Raw genomic sequence first — 25735 nt, forward strand, 5'->3', positions numbered from 1 at the left:
GTTAAGCTTCAATACTAAAATGAAACGGATAAAACCATCTTTATTTCAAAAATACTACTGTTACTGCTTAGTAACTAAAAACTTCTTAGTTAGTATGTCCTAGAAAAACACATGAACCCCCACCTATCATAGTTTTAAATAAGATCTGTATATAATTAGAGGTCTTTAAATACTGAGATCTCAGCCGGCCTCCATTGTCACTTTCCTCAATATAATATAGTGGGGAGTATAGTCACGGACCGAAGCTTAGTAAGTATAAAGTAGACTTTGTTCCGGATCTGTAAGTAAACATATTGTTTAATTATATACAGATCTTATTTAAAACTATGATAGGTGGGGGTTCATGTGTTTTTCTAGGACATACTAACTAAGAAGTTTTTAGTTACTAAGCAGTAACAGTAGTATTTTTGAAATAAAGATGGTTTTATCCGTTTCATTTTAGTATTGAAGCTTAACAACATGCTGTTCTGAAGAAGCTCTTACTATTTCTATAAGAGCGAAACGGAGATCTTCCTTCTGTGAACCGGGTGTGGGAAGTTTGCCGGGCGTTTCCTTAAACCCGAGCTAAGTACCACACGTTTACAGCATAATAACTAGTGTAAAAATAAATTTACTATAAAACATACAACAGTATAAAATATAAATAAGAAAACAAAAAAAAAAGGCTCATAGAGAAAATAAGACAATATTCGATGATAGCCCAGTTACTGGTTCAACAACCATCCCAGGGTTCAAACTCTACAGGAGAGATAGGCCACACAAAAAGGGTGGAGGAATAGCGCTATATATAAAGGATTCTATACCTTCAACCAGGATGGAAACAGCAGTAAGGGCGGATGACTTGGAATCACTATGGGTTAAGCTATCCGGAGGTTCTGGAGCAGACATAAAATTAGATCTGTACTATCGCCCACCTGGACAAAAGGAAGAAACCGACCAGGATCTGGAGGCTGAAATGAGGCAAGTATGCAAAAGCGGAAGTGTGGTGGTGATGGGGGACTTCAACTACCCGGGAATAGACTGGAGTATCGGGCGCTCAAACTGCATGAGGGAGACCGCATTCCTGGAGGTCACAAGGGACTGTTTTATGGAACAGCTGGTCACAGAACCAACAAGGGGGGATGCAACTCTTGACCTAATCTTTAACGGATTAGGGGGACCCGCCAAGGAGGTGGCGGTACTAGCCCCACTAGGAAACAGCGACCACAACACGATCCAGTACAGGCTAGAAATTGGAACTACAAAGGTGAATAGAACTACAACGACAGCACTCAACTTCAAAAAAGGGAATTATGATGCCATGAGGAAAATGGTGGGAAAGAAACTCAACAACACCGCAAGGAAGATGGAGTCTGTAGAAAAAGCCTGGACCCTACTTAAGGACACGGTGCACGAAGCACAGACCCTGTGCGTCCCCGAGTTCAGGAAAGGGTGCAAGAAGAATAGAACTAAAAACCCAGTGTGGATAACAAATGCAGTGAAAAAGGCGATAAATGAGAAGAAGGCATCTTTCAAAAAATGGAAAAAGGATCGATCAGAGGACAACCAAAAGGAACATAAAAAACAGCAAAAGGAGTGTCACCGAGTGGTTAGGAAAGCAAAAAGAGAATATGAAGAGAGACTGGCGGGGGAAGCAACAAACTTCAAATCATTCTTCAGGTACGTCGAGGGGAAGCAACCGGCAAGGGAGGAAGTGGGACCCTTGGATGAAGGAGACAGAAAGGGAGTGGTAAAAGAGGAAAAGGAGATAGCTGACAGGTTAAACGAGTTCTTCACGTCAGTCTTCACGAGAGAGGACACAACCAACATTCCGGAACCCGAGGAGATTGTAAAAGGAGATCAGGATGAAAATCTGGTCCAACTAGAGGTGAGCAAAGTGGATGTCCTTAGACAGATAGACAGGCTAAAGAGCGACAAATCGCCAGGTCCGGACGGCATTCACCCAAGGGTACTCAAGGAACTAAGGAACGAAATAGCTGAGCCACTTCGACAAATATGCAACCTATCCTTAAAAACTGGAGAGATTCCGGAAGACTGGAAAATAGCAAATGTCACGCCCATCTTCAAGAAAGGCTCAAGGGGAGACCCGGGAAACTACAGGCCGGTGAGCTTAACCTCGGTCCAGGGAAAGATGATGGAAGCGCTGATTAAAGACTGCATCTGGGAACACATCGAAAACACTGGGCAGCTAAAGCCGAGCCAGCATGGCTTCTGCAAGGGCAGGTCATGCCTCACTAATTTATTATACTTCTTTGAGGGGGTAAGCAGCCAGGTGGATAAAGGGGAATCTATAGACATCATTTACCTTGACTTCCAAAAAGCCTTCGACAAGGTACCACATGAAAAACTGCTAAGGAAGCTATGGAACCACGGGGTGCAAGGGGAGGTCCACCGATGGATCAAAAACTGGCTGGCGGACAGGAAACAGAGGGTTGGAATAAAAGGCCATTACTCACACTGGCAATGGGTCACGAGCGGAGTTCCGCAGGGGTCGGTGCTGGGACCGCTCCTGTTCAATATATTTATCAACGACCTGGAGGCAGGAACAAAATGTGAGGTTATTAAATTTGCGGATGACACTAAACTATACAGCAGGGTCAAAACCATGGAGGACTGCGAAGACCTCCAAAAAGATCTGACAACGCTGGAAGAGTGGGCCAAAAAGTGGCAAATGAGCTTCAACATAGGAAAATGCAAGGTCATGCATGTAGGGAAAAAGAACCCGATGTTCACTTACAAAATGGGGGGATCACCGCTAGGGGTGAGTAACCTTGAAAGAGACCTGGGAGTGATGGTAGACACATCATTGAAGGCGTCAGCGCAGTGCGCCACAGCCTCAAGGAAGGTGAACAGAATGTTGGGCATCATTAAGAAGGGTATCACGACCAGGACGAAGGAAGTAATCCTGCCACTGTATCGTGCAATGGTGCGCCCGCACCTGGAATACTGTGTCCAGTACTGGTCGCCGTACCTCAAGAAGGACATGGCGGTACTTGAGAGAGTCCAGAGAAGAGCAACTAAGCTAATTAAGGGTATGGAAGACCTCTCATATACTGACAGACTGAAGAAGTTGGGGCTTTTCTCCCTGGAAAAGCGGAGACTTAGAGGAGACATGATAGAAACCTTCAAGATCATGAAGGGTATAGAAAGAGTGGACAAGGACAGATTTTTCAAATTACGGGGAATCACAAGCACAAGGGGGCACTCGGAGAAATTGAAAGGAGAAAGGTTTAGAACAAACGCCAGGAAGTTCTTTTTCACTCAGAGGGTGGTGGATACATGGAACGCGCTACCGGAGGATGTGATAAGCAGAAGCACACTACAGGGCTTCAAAGAGGGTCTGGACAGGTACCTGGAGGACAAAGGGATTGAGGGGTACAGATAGGAGTAGAGGTAGGTAATAGGGATAAAATTAGAGGATTAGAGGCAGTTACAAAATTAGTCATGAACACTGTTCAGGCAATTAGGCCTGATGGGCTGCCGCGGGAGCGGACCGCTGGGCAGGATGGACCTCTGGTCTGACTCAGCGGAGGCAACTTCTTATGTTCTTATGATCTGTTCTGGCTGCTGACCTTGGGCACTTGAGAAATTAAGTCTTCATCTCTACTATTGAGCAGGTTTTACTCCTTAAGTTTCACTGTTGGCCCAGTATATGAGTTTGAGTAGGGTTACTAATTTTCATTGAGAGTGTTTATAATTTTTAGTCCCCCATATCCCTCTATGCCTCTCGTAAGGAGATGTGCATCTAGTTTGCTTTTAAATCCTAGAACGGTGGATTTGCAATAACCTCCTCTGGGAGAGCATTCCAGGTGTCCACCACTCGTTGTGTGAACCAGAACTTCCCGATATTTGTCCTGGACTTGTCCCCCCTTAGCTTCAGTCCATGTCCTCTTGTCCGTGTCACATTGGACATTGTAAATAATTTTTTTTCCTGCTCTATTTTGTCAATTCCTTTCAGTATTTTAAAGGTCTCTATCATATCCCCTCGCAGTCTCCCTTTTTCAAGCAAAAAGTGACTGGAAGGGGTTGACCTTCAGGGAAGGAGCCGAGGGTGCCATATGGAGACAGATTAGAGGTAGGGGGACCCTTCTTTTTATATGGTTTACCATTACCAAACCAGTGCCGAGCAGCAGCTCAGCCTGATGGTTCTGTTTTGTTTGTTTATTTTATTTATTTAAAAATTTTTATATTCTACACTAGTCTTTAAGCCCGTTACATTAACGGGTGCTAGAATAGATGTGTCTGTGTTTCTTTATCTCTCTCTCCTTGGCCACTGTCTGTGTCCTTCTGTTCCCCCCCCCCCCCCCCCCGAACAAAGCTGTCTGCCCCCAGCACACCCCTCCCCCCAAAGCAGCCCCCTTTCCCTCTCCCTAACTGTCTCTCCATGGCCCTCTTCTGTCTTCCCCCCAGAGCAAAGCTGTTTGCCCTAAGCATACCCCTCCCCCCCAAAGCAGCCCCCTTTCCCTCTCCCTGTCTTCCCCCAGAGCAAAACTGTCTGTCCCCAGCACACTTTCCCCCCAAAGCAGCCCCCTTTCTCTCTCCCTATCTCTCCATGGCCCCTTCTGTCTCCCCTCAGAACACCCCTCCCCCCCAAAGCAGCCCCCTTTCCCTATCCCTCTGGCCCCCTGTATTGATCTCCCTGCTTACCCTCCCTCCATCCCGGCGTCTTCTGGCCTGCTCCTCTTCAAAGCAGGCCACGATCGTGGTGGCCGGCCCCAGCGAACCTCGCGAAGCACGCTCCCTCCCGACGCTATCCCGTGCGTCAGAGGGAATGTGCCACCGAGGCCGGAAAGCGGCCTGCGAGGCCCGCCAAAGCCAGCCACGATCGCAGGCTGCCACGAAGAGGAGGATCAGCGGTGAGCGAGGGCGGGTTGGTGAGTGAGGGCGGGTTGGTGAGTGAGGGCGGGTTGAGCTTGCTTCGGGTTGGTGAGTGAGGGCGGGAGGAGGGGAGTGGCCAGAGTGATCCCTGGCCGGGCTCTAAAATGGAACACGGCCACGGATCACACACCACAGCGGCAGGGATCACGCTTTTTTAAAAGCGCATGCGCCGCTAGCGTTTTATTATATAGGATATACCTATGTGGATTACACTGTAGCATCCATCATACAGTCACGTCACCAACATCATAGAAACATAGAAATAGACGGCAGATAAGGGCCACGGCCCATCTAGTCTGCCCACCGCAATGACCCTTCCCCACCTAACTCAGTGAATAGATCCCACATGTCTATCCCATTTGGCCTTAATATCAGGCACGCTGCTGGCCTCAGTGACTTGAAGTGGAAGATTATTCCAGCGGTCAACCACTCTTTCATTGAAAAAGAATTTCCTGGTGTCACTGTGCAGTTTTCCCTCCCCTGATTTTCCACGGGTGCCCCTGGTTGTCGTGGGACCCTTGAAAAAGAAGATATCTTCTTCCACCTCGATGCGGCCCATGAGATACTTGAACGTCTCGATCATGTCTCCCCTCTCTCTGCGTTCCTCGAGTGAGTAGAGCTGTAACTTATCCAGCCTTTCCTCGTACAGGAGATCCTTGAGATCCGCGATCATCCGGGTGGCCATTCTCTGGACCGACTCTAGTCTCAGCACATCTTTTCGGTAATGCGGCCTCCAAAATTGCACACAGTACTCCAGGTGTGGTCTCACCATGGATCTATACAATGGCATAATGACTTCAGGCTTACGGCTGACGAAACTCCTGCGTATGCAACCTATGATTTGCCTTGCTTTGGAGGAAGCTTGCTCCACTTAATTGGCAGCCTTCATGTCTTCACTGACGATCACCCCTAGGTCACGTTCTGCTTCAGTTCTTGTTAGGATCTCGCCATTTAGGGTGTAAGTCTTGCATGGATTTTGGCTGCCCAGGTGCATGACTTTGCATTTTTTGGCATTGAAGCTGAGTTGCCAGGACCTAGACCAGCGCTCCAGTAGTAGTAGGTCATTCAAAACGCATGCACAAATAAGCATGTTTTTAATCATTTCTTAAAACTACACCTAGAAACACACATCCGTAAGACTCCTGGAAGCCTCTTCCACCATAAAGGTTTGTCTTTTTGTACGTATTATATTGATGTATTCTGTTATCTGCTCTACACAAAGGTGTTTTGCATTGATGGAATTGAAAATGTGGGAAAAGAAAGGGCCATTTTCAATTGTGTAAACCTGGTGCAAAATCTGAATAATTTTTAAAGCATATCATTCAACGGAGAAACATAGTGTCAGCCACTCTGTTAGTCTGATTGAATATTTAAAAGGGGATCAGACAGCTGATTTTTATTAGGATAATCAGAAAGGTTTTGAACGACGGTAGCTTTCTCTACTTATTGTATTGTAAACATCCCCGGTACCTGCTCACTTTGTATTATCCTGTATCGTATTGTAAACATCTCCTGTTCCTGTTCACTTTGTAATATCCTCTTCTTACTGTAAACATCCCCCAATATCTCATGCACATTGTAATTTCCTGTATTTTATTCATTGTAATATCCTACTTCTCATTCACATTCTCATTCACAAAGCTTATGTATCTCAAATTCCTGGTTCCAATACCTAGCTTATATCTTGTTCCAAACATATGTATCTTGTTGTAAACATATGTCTCCTGCTGTAAACACTGCACTCTCTCTCGGCACGACCCTCATTGTAAACCGCTTCGAACTTAGGGTATAGCGGTATATAAGAAATAAAATTATTATTATTATTATTACTTCCAAGATTGACTCTAGATTTGCCCAGCAAGTTGACACAGACCTGGGTCTACTTTATTATATTCATTCTGATTCCTCTGTTGCATTCCCTCAGGCAGCATTTCCCGAATGATGTGCTTTCAGATCTAACAGAGTGTGAAAAAAAGTCACTACTGCTTGACGTTGTATTCTCAGTATCTCGCAGCAGCAAGAAATGCCAGCTATGGCTATTGAACATGTAAAAGCTCCTTTTTGCACACAGTCTCCATCCTAGATAAGATGTGAGCCTAGAGTGTAGCATGTGGATCACCGAGAGTCAGGTCCTGCTTTCTGCAGCACTAAATTATACCTGCTGTACACCGCCTCGGGCAAATCTCTTCATAATGGCAGTTACAGTATAATCTCGTTATAACGGAACCTCACCTATAGCGGACGAGGTCCGCTGGTCCCGGCCGAGTGCCATTATAGACATACATAAAATCATCGGATATAGCGGACTCGCATATAACGGACTTTCGGATATACCGGACAACTATTTTGGTCTCCCAGAGCCGCTTTTAGCTGCAGTTTTGTTCGGCTATAACGGACATACAGGCTCCGCCTACAAGGCGCGTGGCGTGCCGGTGATATAGTATCAAAATGCAGCCCAGAAGAAAATGCCAGAGCACTTTTCTTTCCAGTACAGTGTGACATAATGCTTTAGAACATCTTTTATTGTTCTGGTTTTGCAATCATTTCGTGCCATACCAATGTTTTGCTGAGTTTTGTTCTTGATGTTGCTGATATGGCTTGTGCAGTGACTGTTGTTCATCGATTGTACATTGTTTCAAGTTGCCCTAAATTAAGTTTTTAAAAAATGCAACTCTGGATATAACGGACTCTGGATATAACAGACTGTTTTTCCAGGTCCCTTGAAGTCCGTTATAATGAGATTATACTGTAATAAATCTCAATCAGTCAATAAAATAAATTTACAAAAAGTTGCACACAGCATCTCCTGCTGTTCTCCTCCTGAGCTACTGCCGCTAATAGGGTTTTGAGCACATCCTTATCTTTTCTTTTGGTGGGGTGGTCTACTGATTAGAGCAACAGGCTGAGAACCAGGGAAGCTGTAGAGCAGTGTTCTTCAACCACCGGTCCACAGACTGGTGTTGGTCTGCAGAAATTTCCTGCCGGTACGTGCATCGGGCCCGAAATAGTGTTCTTCAGTTGCCGGTCCACTGTGCGATCGATGCAGCATTATCTTCGGGCCAGCTCTCTCGTCCTCACTGCCACAGTGCACAAAGACGTGGGCAGCGGCTTCTACCCTCTTCCTGCACCTGAACCAGAAGAAGCCTTCTCTCTGATGTCGCAATGTCAGAGGGAAGGCTTCCGAATGAGGCGCGGGACACACGAGGAGCCACTGCCCATGTTTTTGTGCGCTGAGGCATTGAGGAAGAGGGAGACGGCCCGAAGATAACACCGCGGGCCGCATAAAATGGCCAGGCGGGAGCCGGAGGAAGGCACCTAGATGAGGCACAGCATGGAGGGAGGGAGACAACAAAGGTAGGGGGAATGATTTTATTTTTGAATTTAGTGATTGAATTGTGTCAATTTTGAGAATTTTAACCTCTTGTCTATCTTTTGCATTGCTCAGGAAGAAATGCATTTGTTTCTTTGTCTCTGGGGTTGTACTGCATGCAGAGTCTTGAATTTTAGGGTTTCATTTGTATATATTAGTACTTTTAGTTTTTGATCCTGTATTTGCATAGGGGTTATCTGCGTTCTGATAGGAATGAATGTTGAAAAGCATACAGTGTGCTTTGTGTAGTTTAATTTTGTGGTTAACCATTGTGTTGTTAATAAGATTATATTGTGTGTGTATGTATGAAAAATGAATGGAAAAAAATGTTGTTACAATTAGTACTATTATGGGTGCAGGGTCTGGGTGGAGATGGGTGGGGTCTGTCCCACGACTTAGCCCAGTGTTCTTCAACCGGCGGACCGGTGCCGGTCCACAAAATAATTATTTTATTTCCACCGGTCCTTATGTGTCAAAAGGTTGAAGAACTCTGCTGTGGAGAATGACTTGGTGACAGAATTTGTCCCCGTCCCCGTGAATAACCACGGGAAACCATCCCATTTCATTATTTAGTGTCTTATCTCAAAACCAGTCCTTATACACCAGCATGGTTCAAGATTTGAGGGTCAGTGATTGTGCCCATTCATACTCTGATTCTTCCTTCTTTCCTTAAAGAATGACATGGGGATGGTTTTGTGTGGTCATCCACGGGAATGGTGACAAATTCTTTTGCCATGTCATTCTCTAAGCCAGAGTTCAAGTCCTGCATCGTCCACCGATGTTAGAACACAAGCCTTGCCATGCTGGGACAATCAAAGGTCCATCAAGCCCAATATCCTGTTTCCAACGGTGGCCAATCCAGGTCACAAGTACTTGGCAATATATCAAAAGAGTAAGGTGTTCCTTGTGACCTTAGACAAGTCCCTTTACCGTCCATTGGATCAAGTACATCTTAGATTGAAAGTCCACTTGGTCTTCAAGGACCACCAATGTATGCAAACCTATCCCATATATATTCATTAAGGATATGGTGAAGGTAGAGAGAGACAGATTCTTCAGACTGGCGGGGGCAGCAAAAACTAGAGGGCACTCAAAAAAATTGAGGGGAGATAGATTTAGAACAAATGCTAGGAAGTTCTTCTTCACCCAGAGGGTGGTGGACATCTGGAATGCGCTTCCAGAGGAGGTGGTTGAGCAGAGTACCATTTTGGGTTTCAAAAAGGGATTGGACGAGTTCCTGAAGGGAAAGGGGATCCAGGGGTATAATTAGAGGGTTACTATACAATACAAAACGCCCTTGGGTAATAGATCACTACAGGTCCTTGATCTGGGGGGCCGCCGCGGGAGCGGACTGCTGGGCGTGATGGACCTATGGTCTGACTCGGCAGAGGCAATGCTTATGTTCTTATATCCTTAAAAACTTGTCCTCTTTATGGCTCTTGAGAACTTGGAGTGAAGACCGAGGGCTTAGGGCAGAGGTTTCCAAACCCCTGCTGGTGGAACCGAAGCCAGTCAATTTTTTTAGATATCTCCAGTGAATATTTATGACAGAAATTTGCATTCACTGCTTCCACTCTACGCAAATTTCTCTCCTGCACATTCACTGTGGCTCTCCAGAAAACCTGTACCCCAGGATAGGTTAAGAAACCACTGTCTTAGGACATCAGGTACAGTCGACTCCGCTTAAGTGCTCGCCCTTCTGACCGGGTCTCCACATGCGCTTAAACGGAGTGTGCGCTTAATAGGAGTGGGGGGGGAGGGTAAAGGGAGGCTGTAGTTAAGCCGGCTCTGTTTAAATATGGCAGGTGGGCTGCTGGGGCCTAAAATATAGGAAAGCTATGCCCTACATTTTGAATGGAAGCAGAGCACTCGCTTTCCCAGCTGTCCCAGCGCTGAAGCTGCTGTGTGAAGCCCAGCCATTCCCAGTCAGAACGTGATTACATTTAACTGGAGTGAACGTAACATGAAAGAATAGAGGTTGGACCTATGACATCAGTGCGCATAAGCGGATTGTGTGCTTATCCGGAGTTTATGTCCATTGGCTTTAATGTAAAAAAAACCCCAGGACCGTGGTGGTAGGCTGCGGATAACCGAAGCGTGCGCTTAACCAACGTGCACTTAGGTGGAGTCGACTGTACCCTCGGGCTAGCCCTGCTCAATACACCTGACAGGCATTCGTGTTTTAACTGTGATCAGATTGGGTGCTATAAAAGAATTATCCACCCCCCCCCCTTTACAAAACTGCAAAAGTGGTTTTTAGCGCCGGCCGGCACACTAAATGCGCTGCTCCCAACACTCAGAGTTCCTATGAGTGTCGGGAGCAGCGCACTGACCTGTGCTAAAAACCGCTTTCCAAGTTTAGTAAAAGGGGGGTGGTATATGCTTATTAGCAAAAATAAAAAGGTCTTGGTCAATTCTTACACACTGTTTTATGTCTAAAGCCTTCCCAGCTACAAGGGGGTGCTGAAAAGGTCTTGTCCCAAGCAAGGTTTATTATTAGGTTTTTTTTTTTTCTTTTATATACCACCTATCAAGGTTATCTAAGTGGTTTTTACAATCAGGTGCTTAAGCATTTACCCTATCTGTCCTGATGGGCTCACAATCTATCTAACGTACCTGGGGCTATGGAAGACTGAGTGACTTGCCCAGGGTCACAAGGAGCAGCGCGGGATTTGAACCCACAACCCCAGGGTGCTGAGGCTGTAACTTCAACCACTGCGCCACGTGGATATGGTTTAATCAATGATATGAAACTATGAAGAGAACGGGGAGATATGATTGAAACATATAAGTACATCACGGGACGCATCGAGTCAGAGGATGATATCTCTGGCTCATGGGACTCTCGATCACCAGAGGGCATCCGCTGAAAATCAGGGGAGGGAAGTTTCATGGCGACTCCAGGAAGTACTTCTTCACCGAAAGAGTGGTGGATCGTTGGAACAGACTCCCACTCCAGGTGATAAAGGCCAGCAGCGTGACGGATTTTAAGAGAAAATGGGATACTCACGTGGGATCTTTAAGGGAGTAAATTCAGGGGAGGGGATACTTGGAATGGGCAGACTTGGTGGGCTATAGCCCTTTTCTGCTGCTTTTTTCTGTGTATGTCAAAATATAAAATTTAATTTCTGCAAATTGGCACTTAATGAAATAAGGTAACACTGACAAAAAAATGCCCAGAATTTCAGAAGTTGGTTGCTCGGGCTGAGAACTTTTCAGCCTCCCCTTGTACATACAAGGGACTATATAAGTTGTTTACATCAAATGGTTAAAACTGAAATCAACTAATCTTTGCCTGGATTTCTTTCCTAGGTGATCTTCAAGAAGCCAAGGTACTTTTAGCCAAGATGCAATATTTTTCTAACTTAGCAGATAAAGTCAAGGAGAAAATTATTCCTTCATAATTATAAATTCTTTGGGTTTTTTTGTTTTTTAACTTATTAAGTAAATGTACCTACTGTGTTTCTAAAAAAAATAAAGAAATAAAGTCTTTTTGATTATTTTTCTTTCATTCTTGTTCACACCCCCAGTCATGTGCTGAGGGACTTCAATGTGAGCAGAATATATGGTGATAATGCAAAACCTTTTAGCCATTTAAGGGCCTGTTTTATCAAGCTGCGCTAGAGGTTTTAGCGTGAGCCAGCACGGCAAATGCGCTGACGCTCATAGAGATTCTACGAGCATCGGATCCCTTACCTCGCCGGCCTGCGCTAAAAACCTCAAGCACAGCTTGATAAAACAGGTAGGGGATAAACCAGTATCTTTTTAATACGATTATTTAGTCTTACGCTGTCCTTGGAATACTTAGGAAATATCATAATTAAGCAATTTGTCATTCTTAACTGAATAGTTGTGCTGCACTCATGCCAGTGGATTTCTTTGCAGTTTGTAAATGAAAGCTGGTATGGTTTGGTTGTCATTATAAGAAGTTCCTTGAGAGAACCCTCTCATTTCAAGCCGCTAAATTGAATGTATGGCTTAGAAAAATGATATTAGAGGTCTCTTCCTATCTTGATTTTAGAAAATTGTTAAAGACTCAACTCTTTGATAGGCTGGTATCTTAATGCATTCTGCTTCATTTTTTCAATCAAGTTCCTTATATTCAACTTGATGTATTTGATCTCTTCTATGTATTATTTCTTTCCCTGCCATGCCGATATTTTCTGCATTATATTGTAAAGGCTTTCTGTCTTTATCTGTTTTTAAGCCCATTATTCTAATTTGTATTTTATCTGTATCCCATGTATTAGCTCACCTTGTTGTGAACCGCCTAGAACTTTTTCGGTATGGCGGTATATAAGAATAAAATTATTATCATGGTAATATTAAAATGACCATCTTGATCCCTACACGTGGAGGGCCATAATCAAAAGAAGCATAGTAGGGTGGTGAAAGGAGGTCAGGGTGGCATGGAAGTGTGTGGAGGGTGAGAAAGGGAGTCAGGGTGGTATGGAATCATGGTGAAGGGTGATAGGGGGGTCAGGGTGGTATGGGATCATGGTGAAGGGTGACAAAGGGGGTCAGGGTGGTATGGAAACTTGGTGAAGGGTGAGAAAGGGGGTCAGGGTGGTATGGAAGGGTGTGGAGGGTGACAAAGGGGGGTCAGGGTGGTATGGAATCATGGTAAAGGGTGACAGAGGGGTCAGGGTGGTATGGAATTATGGTGAAGGGTGAGAAAGGGAGTCAGGGTGGTATGGAATCATGGTGAAGGGTGAGAAAGGGGGTCATGGTGGTATGGAAGCATGGTGGAGTGAGAGAAAGGGGCAGATGCTGATGGAATTGCAGGGAAAGAGACATAAGGGAGAAGGATACTGCATGGAATTGGGTTGGAGGAGAGAAAGGGGGCAGATGCTGATGGAAGTTGGGGGAAGGGAGAGGAGAGAGTGAAATGAGTCCCGCCTATTTTGTTTAAACTTTCTGTTTCCGAACAGTCGAGACTCACAGAGGGAAGGCCCCGACGTTGGCAGCCTGTCTTGATCACCCGAGGCAGGGAGGAAAGGCAGTCGGCAGGAACTTGAACTGCCGACTCGATCTCGCCGGCCCTGCGCAGACCGGCAGAAATTTTCTGCAGACCGACACCTGGAGTAATATTTATCTTAATAAATGCAGCTACTAAATTGTACTTAGGAAGAGGGAGCCGGCCTGAAGATAACACCGGGGGACAGGCCAGATGGCAAGGCACAGCATTGAGGGAGGGAGACAACGGTAGGGGGAATGATTTTATTTTTTAATTTAGTGATTGATTTACATCTGCTGTCTGTTCAGGAAAAAATGCATTTGTTTCTTTTCCTCTGGGGTTGTACTGCATGCAGAGTCTTGCATCTTAAGGTTTGTTTGTATATATTAGTACTTTTAGTTTTTTGGTCCCATATTTGCATGGGGTTATCTGTGTTCTGGTAGGAATGAATATTGAGAAGCATACAGTGTACTTTGTGTAGTTTAATTTTGTGGTTAACCATTATGTGTTGTTAATACAATTATATTGTGTGTATATATGAAAAATGAATGGAAAAAATGGTGTTACAATTAGTACTATTATGGGGGTGGGGTCTGGGGCGGAGATTGGGTGGAGAAGGGCGGGGTCTGGCCCACGACTTAGCCCAGCGTTCTTCAACTGCCAGTCCGCGGGCTGGTGCCTGTCCACAAAATAATTACTTTATTTCCGCCGGTCCATAGGTGTCAAAAGGTTGAAGAACACTGTACTAGAGGAACATGGTATATGGGCTTGTTGTACCACTGGGGCTTGCATGCATCTGTGAAACTGAAAGCTATGCCTTCGGTCGTTTCACTACCAGCAGGGCCTCCCAAGATGTACAGCTTTCATTGGAGATGCCAGACTAATTATCACCCATCTGGGCAGCAGCAGATGGGCAGGGTTGGAGGTGAAGAATTGCTTTGATGCAACAACGTGACAGCATCAAATTTATACTGCGCAGAAGAAAGGCCCAGAAAACTTGATGATGATGTTGAGACATAAAGAATCAACATCTAGTGCTGGAAGATGGTCCCCTAGATCAGTGTTTCTCAAGTCGGTCCTGGAGTACCCCCTTGCCAGTCAGGTTTTCAGGATCTCCACAATGAATACGCATGAAAGAAATTTGCATATAATGGAGGCAGTGTATGCAAATCAAGTTTATGCAGATTCATTATGGATATCCTGAAAATCTCACCCGGAAAAGGAGAGAAAGTTAATGTATAATTGGTGTTGTGTAATTACAAAAACAAGGAGCAAAGGACCTCAAAACACCCAACCCTCACCCTCCAATGAGAGGCTTACTGAGATATGATTTTTATCATCGGTCCAAAAAACCTTGTTAATTTTTAATTTTGTTATTATCGATTTAATTTATTAATTGCAAAAAAATCAAGTGAATTTATCACCAAAATTTAAAACTGTATCCACATATTCATAGGATTCCAAAAAAGGCGCTTAGCCTATGTTGGGATGGAACAAAAAAGCCCAAAGAGATCCTTCTTCGAATCAGCTGTGTAGCCCTTTTATAAATCCATAAGTCCAAGTGCACTCTGATGGCGGCTCAACCGTTTCACAAATTCACTGCTTCATCCGGGACACATTGTGAAAATCATGGAATATGTAGGTTTCCAAAAACTGTTTGCTTTGGCATTATCATATGGAGCATGATCCTACATGCTTCATTTACTTCCAAAAGATTCTTATGTCCCATTCCAACACTGGAGTCCGAGTGGCTGTGATCGCCGGCGGTGACTTGCCTTCTCTCCTCTCTCCTTAGCCCGCTGTCTTCGGCCTGCTGTACCATGTTTCCTGGAGGACTGCAGCCGTCTCTTCTGAGTCAACTGAAAGCGGTTTGAACATCGGGATCTGTGGGCCAAGGAAAGAAGGCAAGTCACCGCCGGCGATCACAGCCACTCGGACTCCAATCGTAGGGGAGCGGCACACAACCATCTCTGACTCCCGGCAACTGATGGCACAGCCGTCGGGTGCGCAGCAACCCCACCAGCCTGAGAGGGAGTCATGCCGAAACCGGAGCTCTGCCGACGCCAGTGAAGGAAAAGCCGCAGGCCTCCACAGCCAGCTGCGATCTCCCGGAAAGCAGCAGGAGAGCCACGCCAAAGCAATAAGGGGGACACTATAACTGTTTCCTGAAGACTGGACTGATAAAAATTTTTTTTGTATTTAATTTGTTATGTTAGTATGTTAATAAATGTTTAATATGGTGCTTTATTTATTTAAAAAATTATATACCGCATACAACTATGCAGTTTCCATATCACATACATAAGATCTTGTCTCCCTCCGATTATCACATATAATATAGACATCTCTAAACAACATCATTAATCGTCCCTGTTATAAATTCAATCAGTTCAGAAATACAAGCAAGCTTTAAATCGTACATTGGTGTCAAAAAAAAAAAAAATTCTAAAAGGCGATTATCAACTGAAATATACTTTAGCATAGAAAGGCATTGGCAAATAATTGAGTTTTCAGCATTTTCTTAAAATTCATGCTCCCCACACAAAACCACTGGATACCAAGGCAAGGTATTCCATAGGTCTATGCCAGCCACAGGTATCACTGATGCTTCGATCCTAGCAGATTGTGAGCCTTTTTGGACAGATAGGGAGGTATTAAGCACCTGGTGTTAACCACCTTGATTTGACAACAATTATTAAGAAAAGTGGTATAGCATATATACTAACTGTAACAATAATCTTTCTGTGCCATTGCTATGCATGTCGTCAAGGCCATAGCAAAATGTTTAACAATGCTCTCCACCATCTATGTCAATTTTAACATAAAGATGCACTACAGGGGTTTGACAGGGATCCACAACAATGATCTCCTCACATCATTACATTACATTACATTAGGGACTTCTTTTCCGCCTATACCTTGCAGTTCAAGGCAGATTACAAAAGAGCTAACTGGACATTTCCAGTGAAGTTACAACAGTTTTGGGGGGTTTTTTTTTTGGTTACAAGGGAGGAGAGGTACATGGATTAATTCCGGAAGAACTTGCAAATTGGATATTAAATTGACTATACGTTACTGTGTGATATAACAAATAGATTACAGTTAGAGTACAAATAAGATTACGTTACATTTCAGGGATCTGAATACTTGGTTGGTGTTTTGGGGAGGAAGAGATTATTTAAGTGGAGGTTTTGGGGGAGAATTTATCTAGGAGAAGGGGGGAGGGTTGGGTTAAGATATCTGGATACATTTTTTGAAAAGTAGGGTTTTGATTTCTTTTTGAAAAGTTTTGAAGTCGCCCGTTGCCATCAACAGGTTGGAGATGGAGTGGTTAAGTTTTGCTGCTTGCGTCGCCAGAAGGTTATCAAACATCTTTTTGTGCTGAGTGCCCTTGAGTGGAGGGAAGGCAAAAGGGTTCGGAGTTCTTCTTTGTCTTGAGGTGAGGATCTGGTTTAGGCGGTTGTTCAGATAGGGGGGGGGGGCGGAGCCGTTTAATGCTTTGAATAATAGACAGTAGAATTTGAATTGAATTTGTGCTTGCATAGGTAGCCAGTGAGAGTCTAGGAAGGCAGTTGTAATATGATCATATTTTCTCAAGGAGTAGATCAGTCTGAGGGCAGTGTTTTGTATAGTCTGAAGTTGTTTTATCATGTTGGCAGGACAAGGTAGTTAGAGGGAATTGCAATAGTCCAGTAGACCTAAGACTAGGGATTGGACAATTAGCCTGAATTGTGCTGGGTCAAAGAATTTTCTTATTTTAAGTAGATTTCTCATAATTAAAGCTTTCTGGGATGTTTTATTGATTTGGGACTGCATTTTGCAGCATCTGTCTATCGTTACTCCTAGAAGTTTGAGTTCGGGCTGTATTGGGTATTTGGTGTTTTTAATTTTCAGTTCTGTAATGGTGGGAGTTTTGGCCTTTTCGAGCAGAAGGAATTTTGTTTTATCTGAGTTTAGTTTCAATTTGTGGTCTACCATCCATTTTTTGATTGCATCTAGGGTTATTTCCAGTTTTGCTGTAGTGGTGGGCTCTGATGGGTCGAAGGGGAGGAGTATGGTGATGTCGTCTGCGTAACTGAAGGATGTAACATTTAAGTTATCTAAAGTGGCTCCAAGGGAGGAAATAAAGAGGTTGAAGAGCGTAGGTGATAGAGGTAATCCTTGTGGAACTCCGCATGGGTTGGACCATGGTTCTGATTTGATATTATTGGACTTTACCCTGTAGGTTCTTGATTTGAGGAATCCTTGGAACCAATTGTAGACCTTGCCTGAGATCCCAATGGCGTCAAGTATCTGTAGCAGTATGGAGTGGTCGACCAGGTCAAATGCTGCGGAGAGGTCAAGTTGGATTAGCATCATCTTTTTGCCTTTGCTAATTTGCTGTCGAGCTGTGTCTAGTAGTGTTACAAGTAGTGCTTCTGTGCTGTGGTTGGTTCGAAATCCTGATTGTGAGGGGTGAAGTAGGTTATGGTCTTCCAGGTAGTTGGTGAGGTATTGTGCAACTAGACCTATTATTTTAACGTATATTGGTATTGAAGCGATTGGTCTGTAGTTGGAGGGGTTATCTATTGGGCCTTTGTGGTCTTTCATGATTGGGGTGATTATGATCTCTCCAAGGTCTTGAGGGAATTGACCTTCTGTTAATGTGGTTTGAATCCATAGCATGAGGTTGGCTCTGAATGTGGTGGAGGAGTTTGATAACAGGTAGGTGGGGCAGTTATTTAGGTCGCAAGAAGCTTGGCTGTATTTTTTGTAGAGTCGATTCATATCCGACCAATGTAATATGGGGAAGACTGTCCAGCTTCTGTCTGCAGCGATGGCTTCTGTTGTTGTTGTTATCTTGTCAAGGTGGGTGTGAGTAATGTTGAATGCGGTTCTGATCTTGGTGATCTTATTTTTGAAATGGTCTGCTAGTTGGATAGCTGTCGGTGGGTGGTTTCCTTGTGTAGCTAGGTGAGGTTTGGTGTCGGTGAGATTCTTTACTAGATTGAATAGCTTTTTTGTATCTAGGGTTTCCGTGCCTATCATTTTGGAGTAGTAGGCTTTCCGTTTTTCCTTGAGTTTGTTCTTGTATTGGTTGATTTGAGTTCTCCATGCTGTTTTTGTGTGTTCTAGGCTCTTTTTTTCCATTCTCTTTCTAGTTGTCTGCAGAGCTTTTTTAGTTGGAGAAGTTCAGTGTCAAACCATTTGTCTGACGGTCTGCAGATTCTGAATTTTGATTTTTCAGGAGCTAGCTCATTCAGGATGGTTTCGCTTACAGTACGCCATTGTGATATGAATTCGTTGGGGGCTATATTGGTGATTGCGGGGTCTGCTTTGTCCCAGAATGTGGAGGGTTCGATTTTTTGGCGTGTTTTGAAGGTGGTTTTGGGAGGAGGTTGCTTGTTATTGCGTTGAGCCCAATTGATGGTAAAGGTGTATTTGTAGTGATCTGACCAGAGGGAGGAGTGCCAGGCCCCATTTGAGATGTGGATTTCGGGATTGTGAGTGTGTTGGGACATGTATGCAGCGACATCTAGTTGGTGGCCTTTTTCATGTGTGGGTTGGGGGTTGAGGATCTGGTAATTCAGTGCTTTGAGGTATGAGAGTATATTTTCTACTTGTTTGGAGTTGTGGTCTTCATCACCCTCATAGAGAACCTTAATCCCGGAACTAACTCAATTCAACTCACTCAAAGGTATGCAAACATTCAGTCAGGTCACTGTATCCCATATGCTAAAAACCTGAAATCTGCAACAGCCTTCCCACCGGTCAGGTCCTCTACGAATATTAGCAAATACAGTAGTGCTTATGATCTGTATTTCCACGAGGGGGCACCAGCTCCCTTCTCTTTCCAGCCTGAAACTAGCCTCTCCAGGCAAAGTATCAGGTTGTTTTTTATTTATATATTTGATTCAATTTCTATCCCGTCCTCGCCGGAACTCAGAACAGGTTACAAGCCAGCATTCGCAGTACATTTGGTGATACAATATTATACAATACAGTCATAAAGGGCAAGGCTGGGCAGTACAGCAACCGAGGCCATTCATAGGGAATTTCTGGTTAGATACCAATAAATCCCAGCAGTGGGAAATATCTTCCAGCTGTTACGAGCTCATCTTCTAAAACTTCTTATGCTAAGCAGGAGGCATGAAACCATTTACAAAATCTTTCATGTGAAAGGAGCATTACAGATATGAAATGGCACCATGGGATACTGATCGCCAGAGAAATGCTGGTTATGTAAGTCTGCCTTGCATGCCCAGTGCCTTAGAGGGACATTACTTAGCAAATGTGAAATTATTTCTCTCTGGAAAAATGACTTCCTCGAGTACGTAGCATTGAATGATTATTGGTCTTTATTGAGCTGGAGCTATGCAAAGCCCTCTCCAGGGGTAAGAAATTGCATTTTGTCCTGGAAACCTGCTCTGTAAAACTTGCCCAACCTGTTCACGGGTAAAAGTATGCAGACCAGGGTGCGGGGAGTAGCCACGGGCACCACAACTTCTCCTTGTGGGTTTAAAAATGTTTCCTTTTGGATTTCAAATGCCTCAACTTCTCGGGAAGTTTTAAAATTCTTTTCAGTATCTCACTTGTAGGGTTCCCCCTCCCCCCCCATTACAACACCTTATGTAATTATGCGGCATATCAAGACGCCTGAAATAAATAACTAATCCCCCCTTTTACTAAGCCGCGATAGAGGTTTCTACTGCGACCTGGAGCGCTAAATGCACTGATACTGTCATCCCGACTTTGTACCTTTTATTTATGCCTTGAATAATCTACCTGAGTTTGTCCGCCATGCTTCGTCCTGTACGTTGTTTAAAAGCAGGCTAAAAAAAACCCGCCTTTTTGATACAGCCTTCAATCCATAACCCTGTTCCCCACTGCCCACCACCCTAGCCAGTAGATTAATCGTTCCCCCTAGCTGTATCCTCCACCCTGGCATCCTGTTTGTCTGTCTTGTCTGTTTAGATCAGTGTATCGCAAACGGTGTGCTGCGGCACACCAGTGTGCCTCCTGAGATTTCAGGTGTGCCGCAACCTACTGGCGAGGAGGAGAGTTATCCGCGCTGGCTGACTGCCTACAGGACTTGCTTCTTGCGGCGAGAGGCACATCCTGTAGGCAGTCAGCCAGCGACTCTCCTCCTCTCCCCTTTTACCGGATCCCTCCACCAAAGTGGGTCGCGGCCAGACGGGCCTCTGCGAAGGTGCTGACGTCAACACAATGATGCTTCTTGGTTGTATTGTAATATGTTTATTGTTTTGCTGTTTTATTGAAATACGTATTGTATGCGAAGGTTGTAATTTGTTATTTCTCATCTGGAGTTCTGCGTTCAGTACTGGTCACCGTACCATAAGAAGGATATGGCGATACTCGAGAGGGTCCAGAGAAGAGCAACAAAAATGATAAAGGGCATGGAAAACCTCTCATATGCTGAGAGGCTGGAGAAGCTGGGGCTCTTTTCCCTGGAAAAGCGGAGACTTAGAGGGGATATGATAGAAACTTATAAGATCATGAAGGGTGTAGTGAAGGTGGAGAGAGACAGATTCTTCAGACTGGCGGGGGCATCAAAAACTAGAGGGCACTCAAAAAAATTGATGGGAGGTAGGTTCAGAACAAATGCTAGGAAGTTCTTCTTCACACAGAGGGTGGTGGACACCTGGAATGCGCTTCCAGAGGAGGTGGTAGAGCAGAGTATGACTTTGGGGTTCAAAAGGGGATTGGACGAGTTCCTGAAGAAAAAGGGGATCCAGGGGTACAATTAGAGGGTTACTATACAGTACAAAAGGCTGTAGAGTAATGGATCACTGCAGGTCATTGACCTGGGGGGCCGCCGTGGGAGCAGACTGCTGGGCATGATGGACCTATGGTTTGACTCGGCAGAGGTAATGCTTATGTGCTTATGTAGATGTCTTATTGTACTCCACATAGAATTGCAGGATATGCGGAATATAAATTTTTCACCCAATAAAGTGTGTCGACGCTTGAAGAGCTGGGACATATATTTCTTTATTCCAGATAGGAAAAGACCCGACACTGTCAGTGTTTCGGCTCTTAGCCTGCCTCAGGGGTCTTTGAGGTCTTCGTGTAATTTTTCTTTTTCCTTTGTCCCAATGTTTGATTAAACTGTTTTCAGAACAGAGAAGGAGCACTTCCGTAAACCAAGGAAAGAGAAAAATTGCATGAACACCTCAAAGACCCCTGAGGCAGCCTAGAGCCGAAACACTGACAGTGTCCGGTCTTTTCCCATCTGGATTAAAGAAATATATGTCCCAGCTCTTCAAGCGTCGACACTCTTTATCGGGTAATATTTGGCTTGTTGTGGACTTCGACTTCCCTTTCTTTGTGCGTTGTACTGGAATATAAATTTTTAAAATAAATAAATAGAGCTAGCCAGAAAAGGCTCCTGAACAGTTAAATCGCCTGGTCAGGGCTCACCACTAGCTTTCAGCATCACTTAGGGCCTCATTTACTAAGTTGCGATAGCGGTTATAGTGCACGCTAATGCTAACGCCAGCATTGAGCCGGCATTAGTTCTAGCCACGTAGCATGGGTTTGGCGCACGTGGCAATTCTGCGCACGCTAAAAACGGTATCGCAGCTTAGTAAAAGGAGCCCTTAGTCAGTTCCCCCCCACACATACACTTTTACAAAACCACGGAAGCGGTTTCTAGCGCAGGCCGGCGTGCTGAATGCTGTGATGCTCCTGATGCTCATAGGAATTCTTAAGGAAGCCCTCTGGCTTCCGGTTGCACACCGGATAATATATAAACTTTGCTTGCTCACTTTTAAATCTCTTTTTTTCAAAACCCCAGCTTTCATCTACAAATTATTAATCCCTTACACCTCCAATAGAACATTAAGATCCATCGAACAGCATTTGTTAACGATTCCTTCCCTTAAAATCATAAATACTCGACGACAGTTCATTTTTTCAGTTACGGCTCCCCAAACCTGGAATTCTCTCCCTAGCCATTTAAGGGAAGAAACTAACTTAGAAAAATTTAAATGTAAACTGAAGACTTTTCTCTTTAAAGACGCCTTCATTAACTAATCATAAGTGGCCTTTCTTAATTAATCCTTCAATCTTAGAACTTACTTTACTTTTCTTTTTACAATTTAATCAATATAAAATAATTATTTATTTTTTTTCTCTCTTTTTACCCTCTCCCTATGTGTTTTCCCTACATGTTTCTTCAACTTTTATTTACATTGTAATTCTTTCTCATTTTCTCCCTATGTTTCTAGTTTTTGTCAAATCCTGTCAATAGTCTTGTTAGTCTTATTTATTGTATCATCCCCCTTACATTGTAATTTTATCAATATGTACATCGCTTAGAATTTAGATTAAGCGATTAATCAAATCATTATTAAACTTGAAACTTGGAAACAGTGCAGAGCATTCAGCATGCCAGCCAGCGCTAAAAACTGCTTTGGTGTCACTTAAAATAACCAGTTAGCACCAAATTGAAAATTGGCAATTTGGGGGGGCCCCATGAAACAAAACGTAGGGATGACAAGATGCCTCCTCTTAGGATATAAAACAGTTTATTGGAAATTGTCCCCGCCGCTACGCGTAATTCTCTACACGGCCAGTGTTTCAGCCCCAAGAAGGTGTCTTCATCAGGAGTCTGTAAGAAACACATGTTGAATCAACAAACGTGCTCAGAAACGTTGATAACAATGATAAAACATCATTAAAAGTAAAACCAACCACAAAAAGCAATTAAAATAAAACAAAAACAATCATATTTATAGTAAATATAAATATAGGTAGAACTCAAATGCAAATATGAAAGAATATAAAACATGCATGAAAACAACTCCTAAAACATGAATTGGACCAGAATAAACTAATAAAAGTCACCTTTAATAAATGAATTATAACGGCAGAAACATCAAAATAGCGGGTGGCAAGTATTGTACGATGTGATTAATCAATACTGTACTGTATATGCATTTTTGGCTGCAGTTTTATCTCTGTCCTGTGTGGGGAGCTCTGCTCTGTGGTTCTTGGGAAGAATAACCCTATTAAAAGGTGATGAATGTTGCATTGACTGTTTTTCTAATGATGAAGCTGCTAATTGTACTACAGAGTGGTGTTAATTGAAATGGTACAGTGAATAGAGATGCAATGCAATGTACGGGGGAGGGGGGGCTGCTTGCCATGTGCAGTAGATAGCAGTATTTTGCCCCCTGTTTCAAGACAAAGAATCTCAGAGCACTCTGGGGTGCATCATGCCTGCTTCAAAAATGTCTGCCTTTGTTTATTTGTGTTTGGAGATAAGCAGTGGTTCTTTTACTGGCCCAGCTCTTCCTTTTCATCTGCCAGGGGCTCCCTACAGCTGCCCGGAAAAAAAAACCACACACACACACACACTCTCATATTCATTTTCCCTGAACTGGAAAGGGTCTTCAGCTGGCCACTGGCCACCTTTCTCCTCCTCAGGAAGGGGATGAAGCACAGAGAGAGCCTCAGAGAGTAATCTCAGCCTCTCACAGCAACTGCACACGTGGGTCCCGGCTTCCTGATGCAAAACACTGGGCCTCTTTCTATCCCTGCCTATAGCTGGCACCTGCTTTGGGGTCTCCTTCTGTTGGGTGGCTCAGAGTGAGGCAGAGCTAACTGACCGTCCACTGTCCCGCATGGACTGTTTCTGTCCTCAATATAAATACCTCATATAACCTCATCATTTACACAGATAATTCTATTTATTTATTCACTCAATTTTCTATACAGTTCTCCCGGGGGAGCTCAGAACGGTTTACATGAATTTATTCAGGTACTCAAATATTTTCCCTGTCTGTCCCGGCGGGCTCACACTCTATCTAATGTACCTGGGGCAATGGGGGAGATTAAGGCCAGGATTCTCAAAAAAGCGTCGCGTTAAAAAGCGACGGTCTGCTAACGCAGCCATTTTGATACTGAATCTAAAAACCCGAGACATTCTTAAAAAATCGTGCATGCAAATAAGATCAGCGGACAGCAGTGAAGATTTTCTACATTTGTATGGGCACATGCGCAGAAAAACCGCCGTTAAACCCCCCCCACACACACACTCTCCCGCTGGTAGCAGGAGAGACTTTTATCAATCGCGCATAAAACATGCCTTTCTCTCCAAAAAAAAAAAAAAAATACTATAATTCAGGTAAATCTTGTAATTTATTTTTTTTTTTTAAATTTTCAACCTTTATTTAGAACCAACAAAAAAAATACAAACAAAAACCCCTACATATTTGGGGTAACAATATAGATTCCATCCAACAATCTGACAGCCAAAAACTTATACAAAAAAAGTTAAATAAATAAATCCCCCTCCCCCACCCCTCCTGGTCAATGCACAACCACCTATGCAACACTCCCTCCCTCCATCTATATATCATTCCTCTGGTCGCCAGTCACAGTCCTCTGTACATACATTCCAAACTCTAAAGCCGGAGCTGCCTCCATTCAACATACATATCCCATATTTTGTGGAACGAAACCAAAAGCCCATTTTTATTTGTAATTTCTTTTTAATGTAAAATTTAATCAAAACCCAGAGCCAGAAACACACAAGACAAAGGTATCATACATGTGCTCAAGAAGAAATGTTGGCTTTTAACAAGCGCGCATGAAACATGCCTGTCTTACCCCAAAACTCAAAAGAAGCGTGATTTTACTAACCTCCACTAAAAATATATTAGATACACTTATTTTTTTTTTTTTTTTTCATTAGCCACAATCAAAACACAAGTGCTGGCACTGTAACAGCACCCCGGAACCAGTTTTCTGCGTTTTGTCGCCATAAGCCAACGCCGCTCTTCGAAAACGCCTCGGCGATTTTTAAGAACATTTTTAATGTTAACGAGCCCATTTGCATGCCATTGTCGGAGACTGCTAGAAACCTCGCTAGAGACAGAGATAATCCGTTTTGATAATCCGCCGGAAAACAGTTTAGCGACGGTGTTAAAGTTTTGAGAATCTTGCCTTAAGTGACTCGCCCAGGGTCAGAAGGAGCAGCGTGGGTTTCAACCCACAACCTCAGTGCTCAGTTCAGAATAGATCATAGGGCTTCCTATAACACAACAGTTATTCCAGGTCCCAGTTTCACTGCAAACAAACATCCAATCAGTCCAAACAAAACGCCAACCTCAACCCAACTCCCAAATAGTGAACAGGTCAGCAAAGGTGACTGCCCAGTTGTCCTAAGTTGTCTTTAAAAACTCCAGCATTATACAAGTAGCGTTATCCATCAACACAAAACAACAGCGGTGTATAGAAACAGAGAAACATGATGGCAGATAAAGACCAAATGGCCCATCTAATCTGCCCATCCGCAGTAACCATTATCTCCTCCTTTCCCTCTTAACATATGCATCTTCTCTCTCTATTGGCTAAGGCTCTTTACACCTGCATTGTGATGTCATAGAGCTTTATGGTTATAGAAACATAGTAAAATATAATTGTAGTATATAAATTGTAAAATATAATTGTAGTATATAAATATAAATCTTATATATATAAATACTTATTCTTCAAAAAAGAAAATGCCTAACTCTAAAAAT

At 43.7% G+C, this 25735-nt stretch overlaps 1 protein-coding gene across 1 annotated transcript in view; it reads left to right on the forward strand.

Moving 5' to 3' along the window:
* Nucleotides 1-11748, forward strand: part of HSCB (HscB mitochondrial iron-sulfur cluster cochaperone) — a 49932-nt gene extending 38184 nt beyond the window's left edge. Inside the window, exon 6 of the mRNA XM_033956288.1 lies at nucleotides 11561-11748. Within this exon, the coding sequence (XP_033812179.1) occupies nucleotides 11561-11652 (92 nt within the window). The 3' untranslated portion in view covers nucleotides 11653-11748. The remainder of the gene's footprint in view (nucleotides 1-11560) is intronic.
* The last annotated feature ends 13987 nt before the right edge of the window (nucleotides 11749-25735 follow it).

The sequence above is a fragment of the Geotrypetes seraphini genome, chromosome 8 (assembly GCF_902459505.1).
Source record: "Geotrypetes seraphini chromosome 8, aGeoSer1.1, whole genome shotgun sequence".
NCBI lineage: Eukaryota > Metazoa > Chordata > Amphibia > Gymnophiona > Dermophiidae > Geotrypetes > Geotrypetes seraphini.